Source organism: Ictidomys tridecemlineatus, chromosome 1, assembly GCF_052094955.1.
Source record: "Ictidomys tridecemlineatus isolate mIctTri1 chromosome 1, mIctTri1.hap1, whole genome shotgun sequence".
NCBI classification, from domain to species: Eukaryota; Metazoa; Chordata; class Mammalia; order Rodentia; family Sciuridae; genus Ictidomys; species Ictidomys tridecemlineatus.
In genome coordinates, this window is record NC_135477.1 from 31,828,951 (window position 1) to 31,849,632 (window position 20,682).

At 35.9% G+C, this 20,682-nt stretch overlaps 1 protein-coding gene across 1 annotated transcript in view; it reads right to left on the bottom strand.

Annotated features, from left to right (window-relative positions):
• Positions 1 to 6,080: 6,080 nt before the first annotated feature.
• LOC101973745 (cytochrome P450 2C18) overlaps positions 6,081 to 20,682 on the bottom strand; it is a 41,465-nt gene continuing 26,863 nt past the window's right edge. The window contains exons 8-9 of the mRNA XM_005333712.4: positions 10,685 to 10,826; positions 6,081 to 9,138 (exon numbers count right to left, since the gene is read on the bottom strand). Of these exons, the coding sequence (XP_005333769.2) occupies positions 8,957 to 9,138; positions 10,685 to 10,826 (324 nt within the window). The 3' untranslated portion in view covers positions 6,081 to 8,956. The remainder of the gene's footprint in view (positions 9,139 to 10,684; positions 10,827 to 20,682) is intronic.

Consider the following 20,682-nt stretch of genomic DNA (forward strand, 5'->3'; position numbering starts at 1 on the left):
TTTCAGAAGTTTCTGTGATGTTATGTATCATTTTTCATCTCTGGGTTCATTGATTTGAGTCTTTGTTTGTTTGTTTGCTTTAAGTTTAGCAAAGAATCTTATTTATCTTTTCAAAAAATAACTTTTGCCTAGTGCAGTGGAGTATGCCTATAATCTCAGCAGCTGGGGGGTGGGGGCTGAGACAGGAGGATCAGGAGTTCAAAGCCAGACTCAGCAACAGTAGAGCACTAAGCACCTCAGTGAGACCCTGTCTCTATATAAAATACAAAATAGGGCTAGGGATGTGGCTCAGTGGTTGAGTACCCCTGAGTTCAATGCCAGTACTCCCCCCAAAAAAACTTGTTTCATAGGTGCTCTGTATCTTTTTTATTCTCAATTTCATTAATTTCAATTCTGATCTTAATTATTTCCTTTCTTCTACTGAGTTGGGTATTAGTTTGTACTTTTTCTAGGGGCTTGAAGTATAACATTAAATTATTTATTTGGTATCTTTCTATTTTTTTAATGTAGGAACTCAGTGCTCAGTTTCTCTTAGAACTGCTTTTATACTATCCCTATGATTTTCATAATGACTCTATTTTCATTTGTTCCTAAGAATATTTTTATTACTCCCCTTATTTCTTCTATGATCCATTACTCATTCAAAAGTATATTATTAAATTTCCAAGTATTAGTGTGGTTTCTGTTTTTTAATGTTGATTTCTAATTTCACTTGATTATGATCTGACAGGATGCAAAGAATTATTTTTTATTTGCTATGATTAGCTTTTTTGTACTAAAATATGATGTATTTATAAAAAGTTCCATGTGCCACTGAGAAGGTGAATTCAGTTGTTGATGGATGAAATATTCTATAGATATCTGATTTGATTTGATTAATAGTATTTTAATAATATTTTTAGTTCTGAAGAGTATTACTTTTTATCTGCATGACCTATCTAATGGTGAGAGAAGTATGCTAAAATCACTATTATTGTATTGCAGGGTTTTTTTTTTTTTGATTCTTTATATTGAGAAGAGTTTGTTCTATATATGCAGGTACTTTGTTGTTTGGGGCATAAATACTGACAATCATTATATCTTAATGATTATTAACCAATATGAAGTGACTTTCTGCTGTGCCCCTCCCCTGACTCAGGCAATGGCAAGGCCTTACTGAGGTGGATGGTGCAAGGCGTCTATCCTCTGGAGGAGCGCAGTATGTTTCTGGGAATGGGCTGGTTTGTTTTTGTATTCCTTTAGTAAGTATAGTTGCGATTTCTCATATGACCATTAAGTATGAAGGAAAAAACATGACTTTCCCAATTAATGCAACTACTTCTAAAGCATAGATCTGTTTGCTCTAAATGCAATGATTCAGCTGTGGAGTGTAAATTGTTAATGTCTAATGAAAAACTCCCTGTATTCCTGTCAAGGAAGTTTTTGAGAAATTAAATTAAAATCTAGAGAAGAAAAATTAATGTTAAGAAGACAGATTAGTGCTTAGTACTGGGCAACTTGTTCTTGTTCCTGTGCACAATGGTTTGTGCTCTTACTCTTGTTTGATTAAAATTAATAACAATCAACCACTTGCTGTAACCATGACACTGGTTCCAGTCAGTAAGTTAAGAAAGAATAGTCAAGGTATAGGCCAATAGTTTGGGACATTTGTAACTATTATTAAAAGTTAACTAAGCAGAAACAGCTCAAAGAAAACGTGAACTGAAAGTACAAATGATTGCTTATGCATAAGCCAAGATACATTCTTCTATTCTAATTGTAGCTAGGTAATGTTTGGTTTCTTTGAATAATGATTTCTGTTTTGTAACCACAAAGTACTGTGAGCCTGCCAAAATGAAAAGTATATATGATCAACTTCACAAGTAAAGATTGGGATCAACACCTTCACTTTGGTGTCTGTGTTGTTTCTCCACCCTCTTTCGCCGACTCCTCACCATCTGTTCGTCTCCTGAGACTCGCTGTTGGAGCTGGTCTCTGATAACTTTCTTTTTCTATTTTGATTAATTTTGGTTTGGTGTATACTTTGTCTGATATCAGAGTAGCTATCCCTGCTTGCTTTCATTGTCCATTTCATGGTATACTTTTTTCCATCCTTGACCTTCAGTCTGTAGATGTCTTTACCTGTACAAAGAGTCTCTCATAAACAGCATATGGTTGAGTCATATTTTTAACCCAATCTGCCAATCTATGTCTTTTGGTTCGAGAGTTTATGCCATTTATTCAGTGTTATTTTACAGTCAGGATTTTTATTTCCTGTCTTTTTATATATTTCCAATTCTTCATTCAGACTTGATTCACCTTTAATTAACTATTCTTCTAGTACAATTTTATTTGCTGGTTTTAATTTTTTTTCAATTCTTCTGCATGAAACAGTTCATTGAGTATGTTTTTTAGTGCAGACTTATGACAAAGGCCAACATCACACTGAATAGAGAGAAATTGAAAACATTTCCTCCAAAAAGAATAACATGACAAAGATGTCCATTCTCACCCCTCCTATTCAACATAGTTCTAGAAACTCTAGCCACAGAAATCAGGCAAAAGAACAAAATTAAAGGGATGCAAATAGGAAAAGACAAAGTCAAATTATCTCTGTTCACTCACAACATGATCCTATATTTAGAAGACTCAAAAAACGCCACCATAAAACTTTTGGAGCTGATAACAATTTAGTAAGGCAGCAGACCCATCCATAATAACCTCAAAAAATGAAATAATACATGGAATTAATCTAACCAAGGAGGTTGTTTTAGTTAGTTTCTTTGCTCCTGTGACCAAAATACATGACAAGAACAATTTTAGGGAGAAAAAGTCTATACAGGAACACATGGTTTCAGAAGTCTCAGTCAATAGACAGCTGGCTTCATGCATGTGGGCCTGGGATAAGGCTGAAAATCATGGCAGAAGTACGTGGTGAAGAAAGGCACCAGGAAGCAGAGAGGAAGCTCTACTCAATAAGGACAAAGTATAAACCCCAAAGACAGACTCCAAATGATCCACCTCCTCCAGCCAACCCTATCTACCTGTGGTTACCATCCAGTTAATCCCTATCAATTGATTAACACACTGAATAGGTTAAAGCTCTCATAACTCAATCATCTCACCTCTAAATCTTTTGCATTAACTCACACATGAGCTTTTGAGAGACATATCATATCTGAACCATAACAGAGGTGAAAGACCTCTACAAAAAAAACTATAGAATATCAAAGAAATAAATTGAAAAAGATACAAGAAGATGGAAACACCTCTCATGTTATTGGATACAGAATTAATGTCAAAATGGCCATACTATAAAAAGCATTGTACAGATTCAATGTAATCCTTATTAAAATGTCAATGACATTCTTCACAGAACTAGAAAAAAATGTTCTAAAATTCATTTGGAATAATAGAAGACCCAGACCTATAATAGAATAATAGAAGACACAGCAATCCTGAACAAGAAGAGTGATGGTAGAGGCATCACAATACTGGATTTCAAATTATACTACAGATCTATAGTAACAAAAACAGCATAGTATTGGCACCAAAACAGACATGAAGATCAGTGGAATAAAAGACACAGAAACAAACATACATAGATACAGTCATGTGTACATGACAGAGGTGCTAAAAACATGCATTGGAGAAAAGTTAGCCTTTTTAGCAAACAGTGCTAGTAAAAATGGATATCCATATGTAGAATAATAAAACTAGACCTCTATCTCTAACCTGCACAAAAAAAAATTGACTTAAAGTGGATCAAAGACCTAGGAATTATACCATAAACTCTACAAGTGCCAGAATAAAATGTAGCCCCAATACTCCAACATTTGGCACAGACACTGACATCCTTAACCAGACTTCTAATGCAAAAGAAATAAAACCAAGAATCAATAAGTGGTACAACATCTAATTAAAAAGCTTCTTCAACCAAAGGAATTAAGAGCATGAAGACAGAGCCTACAGAATGGGAGAATTTTGCCAGCTGCTCCTCAGATAAGGGATTGCTATCCAGAATATGTAAAGAACTTTAAAAACTTAATACCAAATGGAAAAAAAGCTGAATAGAGACTTCCCAAAAAAAAAAGAAATACAAATGTCCAATAAATATAGAAAAAATGTTCACAATTTTTAACCATAGGGAAATGCTACTCAAAACTACACTGAGCTTTCATGTCACTCCAGTCAGAAGGGCAACAATCAAGAATAAGAACATAAGTAAATGTGGGCAAAGTTGTGGGAAAAAGGTACATTTATATATTGCTGGTGGGAATGTAACTAGTACAACTACTCTGGAAAGCAGTGTGGAGATTCTTCATAATAGTACCATTTGACCCATCTATCCCACCACTCAGTATATATCCAAAGGACTTAACATCAGCATATACAATGACACAACCACATCAATGTTTATAGCAGTGCAAATCACCATAACCAGGTTATGGAATAAGCCAAATATCTCCCAAAAGACAAATGGATTAAGAAAATGTCGTATATGTACACAATGGAGTTTTACTCAGCCATAAAGAAGAATGAAATAATGGCATTTGCTAACAAATGGATGGAAATGGAGAACATCATGATAAGTGAAATAAGCTAGAGTCTTATTTCTAGAAATAAGCTAGATAAAGGCAGGGCAGGGAACACCAGCAAAATAGAAAAGAGATCAGTGGAGTAAAGAAAGGGGATTGAAGGGAAAGGAAGAAGGATAGGAGAAGGGAGGAACAACAGAATGAAACTGACCAAACTATCCTATGTACACATGAATATACCACAGTTAATTTCATCTTTATGTACATCTATAATGCACCAATTTAAAATATATATAAATATATCTTTTCATATATATATAGATATAGATATAGATATATAACCCATAGAATAGAGGAAACAGATTGGGAGAAGAGAGGAAAAGGAGAAATACTGGGGACTGAATTGGAGCAAATTAAATTCCATGCTTGCATACTTAGGTCAAAATGAAACCCAATATTATGTTTAATTATCATGCACCAATAAATTTAAAAAACATCCAAATATGAGTAAGCTAGAGCTTCAAATTATGAATAATTGGGCACTTGGCATGGAGCATCTACTCCTGATTCCTGTATGCAGGATGTTCTTCCTAAGACAAAAGGACCCTTCACCTCTCTTTTGAGATCCTCCAAAATGTCCTTCATTGGGGAAAACAGATTATTCCCCAATCTGTTTTCCCAGGGCCCAAAGAGTGTATTTTCATAATTTTTTTTTAAATAGGAGAAGGTTTTCTCCTTTTCCCAAGAGTTGAATCTGAGTCCTTGCTCTTTTAGAAACAATATCTACAAAGCACAGGGTCCTGGAGTAGATCCTGAGGATGAAAGCTCTGTGAGGAACCTGGTCTCTAGGTGTGGTCCCACTGGGTTCCCCACTTGTTGAGAACCACAGCCGAAGGGGCCCCAGCAAACTTCCGGCTGCCAGCTGATGATTGGCTCACAGCGGCCCCAGCAACTTCTAGCTGCCAACTGATTGGCTCCTCTGCGGTGATGCTCATTGGGCTGTTTCCCTGCCCTTTCAGACCACGGACCTGCTCATGGGGAGACTTTTTTGGCTCTGCCCACGTGACCCAGCCAATTGGCCTCAAGAGCAGGAGGAGTGGGGGAGGGTGAGAGGCTTGTGGGAAACCGGTGGTGGCAGTTGGGCTCTGAAGGTTTTTCCTGAGGAGCTGTTTTGTTTGGCGTGTGTGGTTCTAAAAATAAAGTTCATTTCTTTTGACAAGTGGCTCCTGAATTGTGCCCAGCCAGACTGCGGCACCCACTTTTCACTGTCAAAGGATTTGCCAAGGTACTGGGTCAGAACTTTGAAACCAAAATAAACCATCTTCTCTCACTACTCCCAGTGACTCATTGAGGAGGTAGGAGTTGGAAGGAAATAGGCCCTTTCATTTAAGTTCAATGATGCTGTGGGAAGTTAATCCCTCTGGTCAGGGTGGAGCAGCTTCATCAGTCTCACCTTTCTATGGATAACACATTTCAATTTGGAAAATTACTTCCAAGAACATAGTCTTTTATAGTTAAAGCTTCATCCCGGGGTTTCATAAATTGACTTCCAAACCACTCACGTATAATCAAATCAAGCCTTTATTGAAGCACACTGGTGGCAACTGACCACAAGATAAAGCTGTTCCCCTGATCAGTCCCGAACAATTGCAAGGGCGCTCTTTATAAGCCTGAAAACCACAAAAGGGACATTTGGGGGTCTAGCCAATGCAAGCAAGCCAGGTTACAGAAGCAGGAGAATGCAGTCAGGTGGAGGGATGCTCAGCCATTCACAATTATCCCAGTCATCCAAGTTACACAAACAGAGTCCCGTTACCCTAGTTACAGAAACAATGTCCCATTACTTAGTTCTGCATTCTTAAAGGTTTCTATAGCAAAAGGAAAAGAACATCTTGCCCTGGTCATGACCCTTCTACTTGGCATGGTTGTTTTACAAAACGGAGTTACAATAGGAAATAGAGTCACTTTGGCTTGACTATCATAGTCCATGGAAATTCCTGGAGAGTCACCTAAACCAGCCAAATTTCAGAAGAGATACCCATAAAAAGGAACTACAAAGAGTGAGATCTCTGAGTACAGACGAGCACTTGCCCCAGGAGTGATTTCACCTTTGTTTCCACCCTCACACCCTCAGTGCTGCAGATGCAACCCAGGGCCTTGTGCACACTAGGCAGTCCTTCTCTTGAGTCTTTTGCATCTTGATTACATTATAGTTTTTAGGATAGCTTTATTAAATAAACACAATTTAATATAACACTGAGCAAAACACTGTTAAAATCCTGAGAACTGTTTGCTAATCTTGTTCCCAGAATGTGCTGTCCCTAACTGCCAAACTGCAGGATGCACTCCCTCACTCGGTTGCAGGCAAACTGCCCATTCGCACTGACCTGTCAATGAACTTCCCTCCCTGCCCTCTCCAAGAAAAGTATATAAGCTCTGCTTAAGCTGTTCGCAGGGCTCTATCTTTCTTTGCTCTATTCAAGTGAGCACTGAGCCCCAGCATGCTGGTCCCCAAATAAACCCTTTTGCTGTTGCATGAGGCAGTCTCTTGGTGGTCTCTTCCTCCGATATTTCGCCGGTCACTTACAATTCTTTCTTATATTTGACTTCATTTTTATTAACACATTCAATTTGCACGTTAAAGGGCTCATTGTGATATTTTTAGACATGAATAGAATGCACTAATGAAATCCAACCTCCCTATATGCACCCTCCCCTGCCTACCCTTCCCAACCTCTACCCACATTCCATTGTACCATCTACATAATATTAAGTAGTAAATGTTTTAGGGAAGTAAATCATTTTTAATTGTGGCAATATAAAATTTACTATTTTTACCCTTGTTATTATACAGGTTAGTGGCATTAAATAGATTCATCTTATTATGCAATCACTATCACTGCCTTCAAAACTCTGTTCATCTTGCAACACTGAACTTTGTATCATTAAACAATAACTCCTCATACTCAACTTTCCCCTGTCCCTGAAAACCACCCACATAATAACCCATACAGACTTTTCTGTTCTACGCATTTGCCTGTCTCTGACAACTCATATTTACATTCCCAGTATTGGTCCTTCTGTTTCTGGATTATTTCACAAAATAATGTCTTCAAATTTCATCCATGTCATGGTATGTGTCAGAATTTTCTCTCTTCTTAAGCCTGAATAATAATCCATTCACGTGTATACCAAACTTTATCTTTTTCTTCCTCAAAGGACATGTGGGATGTTTCTACATTTTAGCTATTGTAAATAATTCTGCTATGAATATGGAAATATAAATTTCTCTTTGATAACCTGTTTTCATTTCTTTTGGGTTTACACAGAAGTGGAATTTTCTGATTCCAAGATAATACAATTTTGTGAAGATAATGTCATGATACTTTTTTGTAAGTAGCAAATTTTAATTCATCAAGTCAGCTCACTATTCCCTAGGTATGGTATTTCCTATGAGTCAACCAGGCAACAGAGTCGTTGGAAGTATCAAAACACTCTTTCATGGTCTGGGGTGTAATTCAGCTGACAGAGCTCTTGCCTAGCATTAGGGAAGCCCTGAATTTAATTTCTAGCATCACACACGCACAAAAAAAAATACAAACAACAAAGTTTCTTCCTCCTCCATTAAGTATTCTGGACCACTGTGGTAAAGAAAAGCAAGAGATACTTCAAGGAAATAATAAATGTCAACAACTTTTTAAGACACCCATATTTGGGTGTGAACTGGTGAAGAGATTTGTGGTATAAACATGGGTTATAAATATTTTTTAATAAACTGCAATTATTTCACATTAGGATGTAACCAGAAGTAAAATCATTGGATCACATGATCATTCAATTTTAATTTGTTTAGGAACCACTCACTGTACTGGGTTTCACAGGGGCTGCATCATTTTTCATTCTCCACATATGCACAGGCCTTCCTACTTCTATATATTCTCACCGACACTCCTGTTTCCTTATTCTTGTTCAGTCTCTTTCTCTCCCTCTTATAACAGCTATATTCTCATGTATGCAAAGTGGCTATCTCAGTGTGGTTTTGACCTATTGTTTTTTATTCTGAATTTTGCACAACAATACATTTCTGAGAACAGATCCAGCAACAACAGTAATTTTTATTCAGAACATGCAGAAAATTCATGTCTCCGAATTGTCATAGACTAGTTATTGTGCTGTTTTACCATGATAACATGTTAGTAACTGAGTATTAGAACCTGTGGTTGTCAATGCAAGAGTTACAGAGTACAGGGAATAGCAGATTTATTTATGCAGCAATCCAGGAAACTCTCCTTAATGAAGGCTGCATGTTCACTGGATCAGGAGGAGATGGGGATGTGAGGCAGAGCTGAGAGGTAGTATCCCTGATAGTAAGAAGGGGGATGATGCCTCCAAGAGAAGTGGCAGGTGATGATGGCACAGCAGCAGCCAGTAGCCCTTCTTCAGACAGGAATGAAGCAGAGCTGGTACAAAGGTGGCACACGGCCAAGTGAAGTGGCAATGGGGGTGGTGTCGATGTCCTTGGGGTCAATAACAGGTTTCAGCTTAAAATTCTGTAAAATGGTGGTCAGGAACAAAAACAGCTCCATGCGGGCCAGGCCCTCTCCCAAACATATACGTTTTCCTAAAGATGACAAACAGAGTTTTCCCTCCTTAAACATTAGGTTCTGAAATGTTATAAAGAATATTCAGTAACTTATATGATGAATGATTACTTATGTGTATGGGTCAAAGACAGAATGATTGGAGAGACAGATGCACAGAAGATTAGTCACAGTCGCTACCCACCAGTATCTCATTTTATCAGGCACCCTGTGCTAGACAGGTTTTTGCTCTTATACTTCCTTCATGACCTATGTCCTTGTCATATCCTCTTTACAATGCATGCTTAGAAGGTGTAGACTCTAAGCCTCTATAAGTTTTCTCATAATAGTCATGCTTCCACAGAAGCATGGCTCACTTCAAATCCTATTTTCTCTTATTTTGTTTTATCCAGCTAAATATGAGTGATTTAAAAGAAGGGCTCCATCCTTAACATCTGGATATGGGCAGTGCCAGGCCCAACAGAGGCATCAAAATCCATAGCAAAAAAAATGAAGGTGATTCCATGTCTAGAGTCTTGGCACACACAATTTAACGATGAGACAGAATTCTAAATGCATGATCATGAGAAGAGGAAGAGGATGGTGCTCTGGAATCACTGCAGACTCTCCTTCCACATTCCCAAGGTTTTGTTCAGCCTTCATTTACCTGGTATGCTCTGACCCCCTAGATCTATAGAAAACATTCTCTCCTGGACTCCATTACTTCTGTAAGGTGCCCTGCCTTCTCTTCTTCCCTTGCTCCCCACCTCCTGTAAGCCAGCTCAACCCTCTTTCCCTTGTATCTGGTGACCTGTGCTGGGTTCACAAATCTGGCTATTCCAATAACTTAAGAAAACAGCAAAAGAAGCACGGAAACACAAAAAGAAGTATCTTTTCAAAATCTGAGGTGACTCTCTGACCTTAAGGGTCCGTGGAAAGAGAGAGTCACTGGAATTCTTTATTCTTACATAGGAGACATACAAGGGGAGATTCCATGGAACATTCTATCCCAAAAAGGGCAAGAGGTAGGATTACAAAGGAAGAGGTGAGTGTAACTCAATCCCACCTGGTAGTGCCTACTCCTGGAGCCACACCTTATTATCTGAGCAGAGGTAAAGCCCAAGTTACTTTGGGGCACAATAATTGTTTAGTATCTCTTGCTCAGGACTTAAGGGCGTGCATTTCCAGAGTGGCTCCCGACACCCTCGTTAGAATGTTTTTGGATATAAAAAAGCAGAATGAGGGCTGGGATTGTGGCTCAGTGATAGAGCACTTGCCTAGCATGTGTGAGGCACTGGGTTCGATTCTCAGCTCCACATACAAACAAATAAATAAATAAGTTAATCAACAACTAATAAAAATACTTAAAAAAAAGCAGAATGAAAGCAACCCTCTGCCTCCCCAGAAACCTGTGTTTCTCTCTCTCACAGCACAGCTTTCAATGATTACAATGATCTAGATTTCAATGATCTGTTTGTTCATCTGCTTCCTAACTCAGGAGTGAGACTCTTAAGAGCCCATTATGTATGCTAGGCTACTTGGCATCTAAGAGTGATACTCTTACAACTGGAAATGAATTTTTATTACCTGATGAAAAAGGCATAAAGTAGTCACTTTTCTTAAAGTTGCCACTCTCATCCAGAAAGTGACCAGGATCAAACACCTCTGGATTAGGGAATTCCTTATCGTCATGTAGCACGGAAGTCAGTGATGTTATTATTCTTGTTCCCTGGAAACAACAGACAGATAAAATTAGTAATAAAGAAGTTGAATGGAGGGCTGGGGTTGTGGCTCAGTGGTAGAGCTCTTGCCTAGCACATGTGAGGCACTGGGTTTGATTCTCAGCACTACATATAAATAAATAAATAAAATAAAGTTCCATCAACAATTAAAAAAAATTAAGTCAAATGGAAAGAAATAATGGAATTCATCTGATCTATATTTGAGAAAATCCAGGTCCAAGGAAAAGAAGTGACAATTCCAGAAAGACAAACCAAGCAAAAGTTTAAGGCCACAAGCAGTAAAAGCATCCTCTGTGAGCAGTTGCAGGGATGAGTACTTGGGAATATGGATGCTAGACCTTCTGAATTCTACATAGCACCAAGCTGGGACCTTGGTGTCTGTCCCCACATGTTGCTCTATTTCATCAATTCAGTTTTTTGCATATCTCACATGTGGTTTATGGTTTACAGTATAATTTTGGGCTCACTCTTGAAAAGTCAGGAGTATTTAGAATTATTTATTTAATAAATAAATAATTGTGGATTTTTTAGAGATCTGGTCTGATTTAAAATGACTATTGGTGAGATATTAACAAGTACACTAACACCTATTGAGCACTTATCATTGGAATGTAATATGTTTATTTTGATTTCAAACATGGAGGAACTCTTCACAGATGAATCCTATCTTAAAAACACAGCAGGGTGAAAAATAGAAAAGTCATCATTTTGCAGCAAGTCAGGCACGGATCATCAATTAATGTTAAAACTGTTGGTTGAGGGCTGGGGCTGTGGCTCACTGGTTGAGCACTTGCCTCTCATATGTGAGACACTGGGTTCGGTCCTCAGCACCACATTCATACATATATACATACATACATACATACATACATAAATAAATATATGTGTCCATCTACAACTAAAATAAAATAACATGGATGAATGGATGGGGAAAAATGTGGCATTTATAAACAATGGAATATTACTCAGCACTAAAAAAATAATAAAATCACGGCATTTGCAGGGAAAAGGATGGCATTAGAGCAGGTTATGCTAAGTGAAGTTAGCCAATCCCCCAAAAAAACAAATGTCTTCTCTGATATAAGGAGGGTGAATCAAAATGGGGTAGGGAGGAAAAGCATGGGAAGAAAATTACTTCTAGATAGGGAAGAGGAATGGGGGGGAAAGGAAGGGAGAAGGGGAATTTCAGGGATGGTGGAAGGAGACCCTCATCATTGCACAAAATATATGTATGAAGATATGAATTTTGTGTCAACATATCTTGTATACAGAGATATGATAAATTGTTGTATAAAACTGTATTAAGAATTGTAATGCAAAATAATAATAAGAAGAAGAAGAAGAAGAAGAAGAGAAAAAATAAATAATTTTTAAAAAATAAAAATAAAAAATTGTTGATTGAGTTATTTGTAAACAGGTTATTCATAATGTCTTAAATAAGAAGAACCTTCTGAACTTATTTTTTATTTTTACTTTTAATAACAGAACCTCAGCAATAAAGAGATCTGGCAGACATCTCCATGCTAAGTGTGAATCTTAGTAGCACCAATAATGGGACAAACTGAAATCATGTGCCATCAGCCACAATCTGATGCAGTGGGACATCCATGATATCACCTATATAATGTTCTTTTCCAAGACACAAAACTGGCTTCTAATATCCAAGAAAACAACCACACCAAATCAAGCTGAGGAACATTTTACATGACCATGGATTGAACTCTTCAAAAAGTGTCAGAGTACGCAGTTACATTGTTAGTGGCACTACAAATTAGTACAACCACTCTGGAAAGCAGTGTGGAAATTCCTCAAAAAACTAAGAGTAAATCTACCAATAGACTCATTTTCTCCTTGGCATTTATCCTAAAAAAAAAAAAAAAAACCTAAAATCAGCATAATATAGCAATACATTCACTTCGATGTTTATAGCAACACAATTCACATTAGCCAAATCAGGGAATTATCCCAGATGCCTGTCAATATATGAATGAATCAAGACAATAATTAAATTCATCATTTCTGTACATTGTGATCCAACTGTAAACATCTTAATAGCAAATATTTGTTTTTAGGGTTTATATTATTTATAATAGGATCTGTTAACATTGCCCTTAACCTCAAAGGAGAGGTATTAGAACCTTACAAGGGGCACTATAAGCCTATAGGGTAAAAACCATAATGCCTCAGATCCACAGTGCTAGAAAGGAAGACACACAAGCAACATGAAAAGACAAGGGAAGAAAGTGCCCCAAACAAATCAAGATACCATATTATTAGAATCCATGGCCAACACAGCAGAAAAAATTACAGAGAAGGTGTTCAGGATGTACATAATTAAATGTCCTGTGAATTAAAGGATGATATAAGAGAGCAAATGCAGGCAGCAAAAAATCACTTTGACAAAGAGCTACATGAACAAATACAGAAAACAAAAGATTATTTCAATAAGGAGATAGAGGTTCTTAAAAAAACAGAAATCCTTGAAATGAAATAAACAATAAACTAAATTAAATTTTCAATTGAAATCATCACCAACAGAGTAGACAACTTGGAAGACAGGACCTCAGACAATGAAGATAAAATATATAATCTTGAAAATAATGTTGACCACACAGTGAAAACAGTAAGAAACCATGAGCAGAACATTCAAGAAATATGGGATAACATTAAAAGACCAAATTTAAGAGTTACTGGGATAGAGGAAGGCACAGAGTTCTAAACCAAAGGAATGAGCAATCTATTCAATGAAATATCAGAAAATTTTCCAAACATGAAGAATGAATTGGAAAATCAAAGTCAAGAGGCTTACAGAACGCCAAATGCACAAAATTACCATAGACCCACACCAAGGCACATTATAAAGAAAATGCTCAACATAAAAATAATAAGGAGAGAATATTAAAAGACATGAGAGAAAGGAACCAGAGTACATATAGAGGAAAACCAATTAGATTATATGAAGATTTTTCAACCCAGACCCTGAAAGCTAGAAGATTCTGGAACAACCTATATCAAGCTCTGAAAGAAAATGGTTGCCAACCAAGAATCTTTTATCCAGCAAAAATAAGCTTTAGATTTGATGATAAAATAAAAACCTTCCATGATAAACAAAAGCTGAAAGAATTTACAACATGAAAGCCTGCACTATCCTCAGCAAAATATTCCATGAAGAGGAATTGAAACACAAAAATAAAGATCAGCAAAAGGAAATATTATACTAAAGGAAAAACTAAACAAAAAAGAAACTAAGTCAAGTTAAATACCTAAAATAAACAAAAATGGCTGGGAATATAAACCATGTCTCAATAATAACCCTGAATGTTAATGGCCTAAACTCACCAATCCAAAGACATAGACTGGCATATTGTTTTTGTTTTGTTTTGTTTTGTTTTTGGCATATTGAATTTTTTAAAAAAAGACCCAACAATATGCTGCCTCCAAGAGACTCATCTCATAGGAAAAGACACCCACAGACTGAATGTGAAAGGTTGGAAAAAATCATACTACTCACATGGACTGTGGAAGCAAGCAGGAGTTTCTATCCTCATATCAAATAAAGTAGACTTCAAGCCAAAGTTAATCAAAAGGGGTATAAAAATTGATATTTCATACTGCTTAAGGGAACCATTCATCAACAAAACATAATAAATTTATATGCCCCAAACAATGGAGCGTCTGTGTTCATCAAACCAACTCTTCTCAAGTTCAAGAGTCAAATAGACAACAACACAATAATTATAGATGAATTTTAACACTTCTCTTTCACCACTGGATAGATCATCCAAACGAAAGCTGAACAAAGAAACTATAGAACTCAATAATACAATCAATAACTTAGACTTAACTGACATATATAGAATAATTCATCCTTCAACAAACAAATACACTTTCTTTTCAGTAGCATATGGATCCTCCTTTAAAATAGACCATAAATGAAGCCACAAAGCAACTCTTAACAAAAATTTAAAAAATAGAGATACTACCCTGCAATCTATCAGATCAAAATGGAATGAAATTAGAAATCAATGATAAGATAAAAATAGAAGCTACTCCAACATCTGGAGACTAAATAATATGTTACTGAATAAACAATGAATTCCAAAAGACATTAAGGAGGAGATTTAAAAATTCTTAGAGATGAATGAGAATACAAACATATTGAAATCTCTGGGACACTATGAAGGCAGTACTAAGAGGAAAGTTCATTGCATTGAGTTCATTCCTTAAAAGAAGAAAAATTCAACAAATAAATGACTTACTAGTACATCTCAAAGCCCTAGAAAAAGAAGAACAAATCAACACCAAAAGTGATAGAAGACAGGAAATATTAAAATCAGGGCTAAAATCAATGAAATTGAAACAAAAGAAATAATTGAAAGAATTGACAAAACAAAAAGTTGGTTCTTTGAAAAAAAATTGACAAACCCTTAGCCATGCTAATAAAGAGAAGGAGAGAGAAAACTGAGAAAACTCAAATTACTAACATACATGATGAAAAAGGAAATTTCACAATCAGGGGTTTCCATCCTCATATCAAATAAAGTAGACTTCAAGCCAAAGACATTACAGAAATCACAACAGACACTACAGAAATACCAGAGATAATTAGAAATTATTTTTGAAAACTTGTACTCCAATAAAATATAAAATATCAAAGGCATTGAAAAATTTCTAGACTCATATGATTTGCCCAAATTGAATCAGGATGATATACACAATTTAAACAGATCAATTTCAATCAATGAAATAAAAGACACCATCAAAAGCCTACCAACCAAGAAAAGCCCAGGACCACATGGATACACAGCTGAGTTCTACAAGACCTTTAAAGAAGAACTAATACCAATACTCTTCAATTTATTTCAGGAAATAGAAAAAGAGGGAGCTCTTCCAAACTCATTCCATGAGGCCAGTATCACCCTAATTCCAAAACCAGGCAAAGACACATCAAAGAAAGAAAACTTTAGACCAATATCTCTAATGAAAAAAATGCAAAAATTCTCAATAAAATTCTGGCAAATTGAATAAAAAAACATATCAAAAAAATAGTTGGGGCTGGGGTTGTGGCTCAGTGGTAGAGTGCTCACCTACTATGCATGAGGCACTGGGTTTGATCCTTAGCACCACATAAATATAAAATAAAGATAGTGTGTTGACTTAAAACTTAAAATAAATATTAAAAAATAAAGATAGTACACCACAATCAAATGGGATTCATCCCAGGGATGCAAGGTTGGTTCAACATACAGAAATCAATAAATGTAATTTATCACATCAATAGACTTAAAGATAAGAATCATATGACCATCTCATTGACACAGAAAAAAAGCATTCAACAAAATACAGCACTGCTTCATGTTCAAAACACTAGAGAAACTAGGGATAACAGGAACCTATCTCAAAATTGTAAAGGCTATCTATGCTAAGCCCTGGGTTAACATCATTCTAAATGGAGAAAAATTGAAAGCATTCCCTCAAAAACCTGGAACAAGACAGGGATGCCCTCTTTCACCACTTCTATTGAAACTAGTTCTTAAAACACTGGCCAGAGTGATTAGACAGATGAAATAAATGAATGGGATACAGATAGGAAAAGAAGAACTCAAATTAGCACTCTTTGCAGGTGTTATGATTCTATACATATAAGACCCAAAAAGTTCCACCAGAAAACTTCTAGAACTAGTAAATGAATTCAGCAAAGTAGCAGAATACAAAACCAACAGCCATAAATGAAAGGCACTTCTGTATATCAGTGACAAATTCTCTGAAAGGAAAACTACCCCATTTACAATAGCTTCAAAAAAATAAAAAACTTGGGAATCAACCTAATGAAAGAAGTGGAAGACCTCTACAATGAAAACTACAGAATGCTAAAGAAAGAAATTAAAGAAGACCTTAGAATATGGAAAGATCTCCCTTGTTCTTGGATAGGCAGAATTAATATTGTCTAAATGACCATACTACCAAAAGCACTATACAGATTTAATGCAATTCCAATCAAAATTTCAATGATATTCCTCAAAGAAATAGGAAAAAAAACAGTGATGAAATTCATCTAGAAAAATGAGAGACCCAGAATAGCTAAGGCAGAATGAAGAAGAATGAAGAAGAAGGCATCACTATACCAGACCTTAAACTATACTTTAGAGCAAAAGTAACAAAAACAGCATGTATTGGCACAAAAATAGACTGGTAGACCAATGGTACAGAATAAAGGACACAGAGACTAACCCACATAATTACAGTTATGTTATATTAGACAAAGGTGCCAAAACATACATTGGAAAAAGACAGCCTCTTCAACAAATGGTACTGGGAAAACTGGAAATCCATATGCAACAAAATGAAATTAAATCCCTATCTCTCACTATGAACAAACTCAACTCAAAGTGAATCAAGGATAGAGGAATTAAACTAGAGACCCTGCATCTATCTAATATAAGAAAAAGTAGGCCCCAATATCCATCATGTGAGATTAAGCCCCTACTTCCTTAAGACTCCTACAGTACAAGAATTAAAATCAGGAATTAATAAATGGGATGGATTCAAACTAAAAAGCTTCTTCTCGGCAAAAGAAACAATCAGATGAATAGAGAACCTACAGCTTGGGAGCAAATTTTTACTACTTACACATCAGATAGAGCGCTAATCTCTAGGGTATATAAAAAACTCAAAAAGTTAAATACCAAAAAATAAAAAATAACCCAATCAATAAATGGGCCAAGGAACTGAACAGACACTTCTCAGAAGGTGATACACAATCAATCAACAAATATATGAAAAAAATGTTCAACATCTCTATCAATTAGAGAAATGCAAAGTAAAACTACTCTATGATTTTATCTCACTCCAGTCAGAATGACCACTAATAAGAATATAAACAACAATAAGTGTTGGTGAGAATGTCGGGAAAAGGCACACTATATTGTGGGACTGCAAAATGGTGCATTTTGTTGGTGGGGCTGCAAAATGGTGCAGCCAATATGGAAAGCAGTATTGAGATTCCTTGGGAAAACTGGGAATAGAACCACCTTTTTTTAAAGTATTTATTTTTTAGTTGTAGTTGAACAAAATACTCTTATTTCACTTATTTATTTTTATGTGGTGCTGAGGATCAAACTTAGGGTCTCACACATGCAAGGTGAGCATTCTACCACTGAGCCATAACCCCAATTCTAGAACTACCTTTTGACCCAGCTATCCCACTCCTTGGTCTATACCCAAAAGACTTAAAAACAGCATATTACAGGGATCCAGCCACAACAATTTTTATAGCAGCACAGTTCACAAGAGCTAAACTGGGGAACCAACCTAGATGCCCTTCAGTAGATGAATGGATAAAGAAACTGTGGTACATATACACAAAGGAATTTTACTCAGCAATAAAAGAGAATAAAATCATTGCATTTGCAGGTAAATAGATGGAGCTGGAGAAGATAATACTAAGTGAAGTTAGCCAATCCCCCCCCAAAAAAATGCCAAATGTTTTCTCTGATATAAGGAGGCTGATTCATAGTGGGGTTGGAAGAGAGAGCATGAGAGGATTAGACAAACTCTAGATAGAGCAAAGAAGTGGGAGGGGAAGGGAGGGAGCACGGAGGTAGAAGACAATGGAATGAGATGGACATCATTACCCTAAATACATGTGTGAAGATACAAATGGTGTGAATATACTTTATATACAACCAGAGATATGAAAAAGTTTTTTCTATATGTGTAATATGAATTGTAATGCATTCTGCTGTCATATATAACAAATTAGAATAAAAAATTGAAAAAAAAAGAAAAATGGGATTTCTTCCCCAAAATATTAAATAAAATCTCCACCAAGCTTTTTTCTTTTTCGTTCTTCTCTCTCTCTCTCTCTCTCTCTCTCTCTCTCTCTCTCTCTCTCTCTCCTCTCTCCTCTCTCTCTCCTCCTGCACCCTCTCTTTTTTTTGTATTGGGGATTGAACCCAGGGGCACTTAACCACTGAGCCACATCTCCCAGCCCTTTTTTAATATCTTATTTAGAGACAGAGTCTCACTAAGTTACTTAAGAGCTTGCTAAGTTCCTGAGGCTGGCTTTGAACTTAAAATCCTCCGGCCTCAGCCTTCTGAGCCACTGTGATTACAGGTGTACACCACTGTACCCAGCTCCACTGAGCTTTTTGAAGAGCTTATAAACTGATTCTAAATATATGGAAGAACAAAAAGCCAAGGACAATCAAGAATATTTTGAATAATGTGAGACTTGCTTTTCCAGTTATAAAGACTTACTATGAAGCAACTGTGATTAAGATATTGCTACTGAGATACATTTTGAATCAAAATGAAGATCAAAAAAAAAAGACTCCCACATCTATAAAAACAATGCAAAACAGCTGGGATCAAAAAAAGGAAGAGGATTTAATAAATGAGTACAGACTTTTAGCACAGTTGGTTTATTATTTAAAAATTAAAATAAAATTTGAAAATTTTTTAAAAATTAAACTTGAAAATAGAAAACTACTTTCACATACCTGTCTAAATTTACTCTTATACATTTTCAAAAAATAATTTGTGATAAATGTTACTTAAAAATACAAAATGAGATGGGCTGGGGATGTGGCTCAAGCAGGGGTACTGGGTTCGATCCTCAGCACCACATAAAATAAAATAAAGATGTTGTGTCCACTGAAAACTGAAAAATAAATATTTAAAAATTCTCTCTCTCTCTCTCTCTCTCTCTCTCTCTCTCTCTCTCTCTCTCTCTCTTCTCTCTCCTTTTTCTTTCTAAAAAAATACAAATGAGGTATATTTTCAGCAAATGATGCTGAGACAAGTGGATATTTATAAAAAGAAATGAAGAACATAATTACTTCACAGCATAAATAAAAATAAATTTTAAAGATACATAGACCTAAATGTAATAGTTAAAACTATAAAACTTAAAGAAAATGGCAAAGAGTAAGTATGTAAAAGGAAGGAAGTGTGGGAAATGATATTGCTAGGAATGATAATGATATGCTAGGGAATGATAATGCTAGGGAATGATATTGGCCAAAATTTATTGTTCTATTGTAGGCATGTAGGAAGACATAGCAATGAGTCCCACCATTATGTACAACTATGAAAATTATGTAGGACTCTCTGCTGGCAAATAATATTTTAGATGGGATACAAAAGCATAAATCATAAAAGAAGTTATTGATGAATTGTATTCCAAAAAATTATATAACTTCTACTCTTTGAAGACATTCTTTTTTAAAAAAGAAATTATTTTTTAGTTGTAGTTGGACACAATGCTTTTATTTTATTATTTTTATGTGGTGCTGAGGATCGAACCCAGGGCATCACACATGCTAGATGAGTGCTCTACTGCTGAGCCACAACCCCAGCCCCTGAAGACATTCTTAAGAAAGAAAAGAATTTTTTTAAAAAAAAAGTCACACAGACTGAGAATAAATATTTGCAAAACTTATCTACCATAATGAGTTTTAATTTTTAAAAAAACTTAAAAATAGGAATATAAAGAACCCAATAAAAAATAGGCATATAATTTAAACAGACACATTAACAAAGAAGATATATGAATGGCCAATCAACATATGAGAAGAAGCCAACATTATATATGAAGAAAATAGAAGGGAAAACAAAAATGTGGTGCCACTGCAGTGGCCAAAATACAAAAAGACTAACAACAACAAGGGGTGTGGGATACCTGGAAGGGAGATTTAAAACAGCACAGTCACATCACAAGACCATTTGGTGGTTTGGCCTAAAGTAACCACGTAAGCAAAAAAAATCCCATTCCTAGGTATTCTCCAGTAGAAAGGAAAACATGTCCACATAAGAACCTGCATGCAAATGTGCATAGCATCT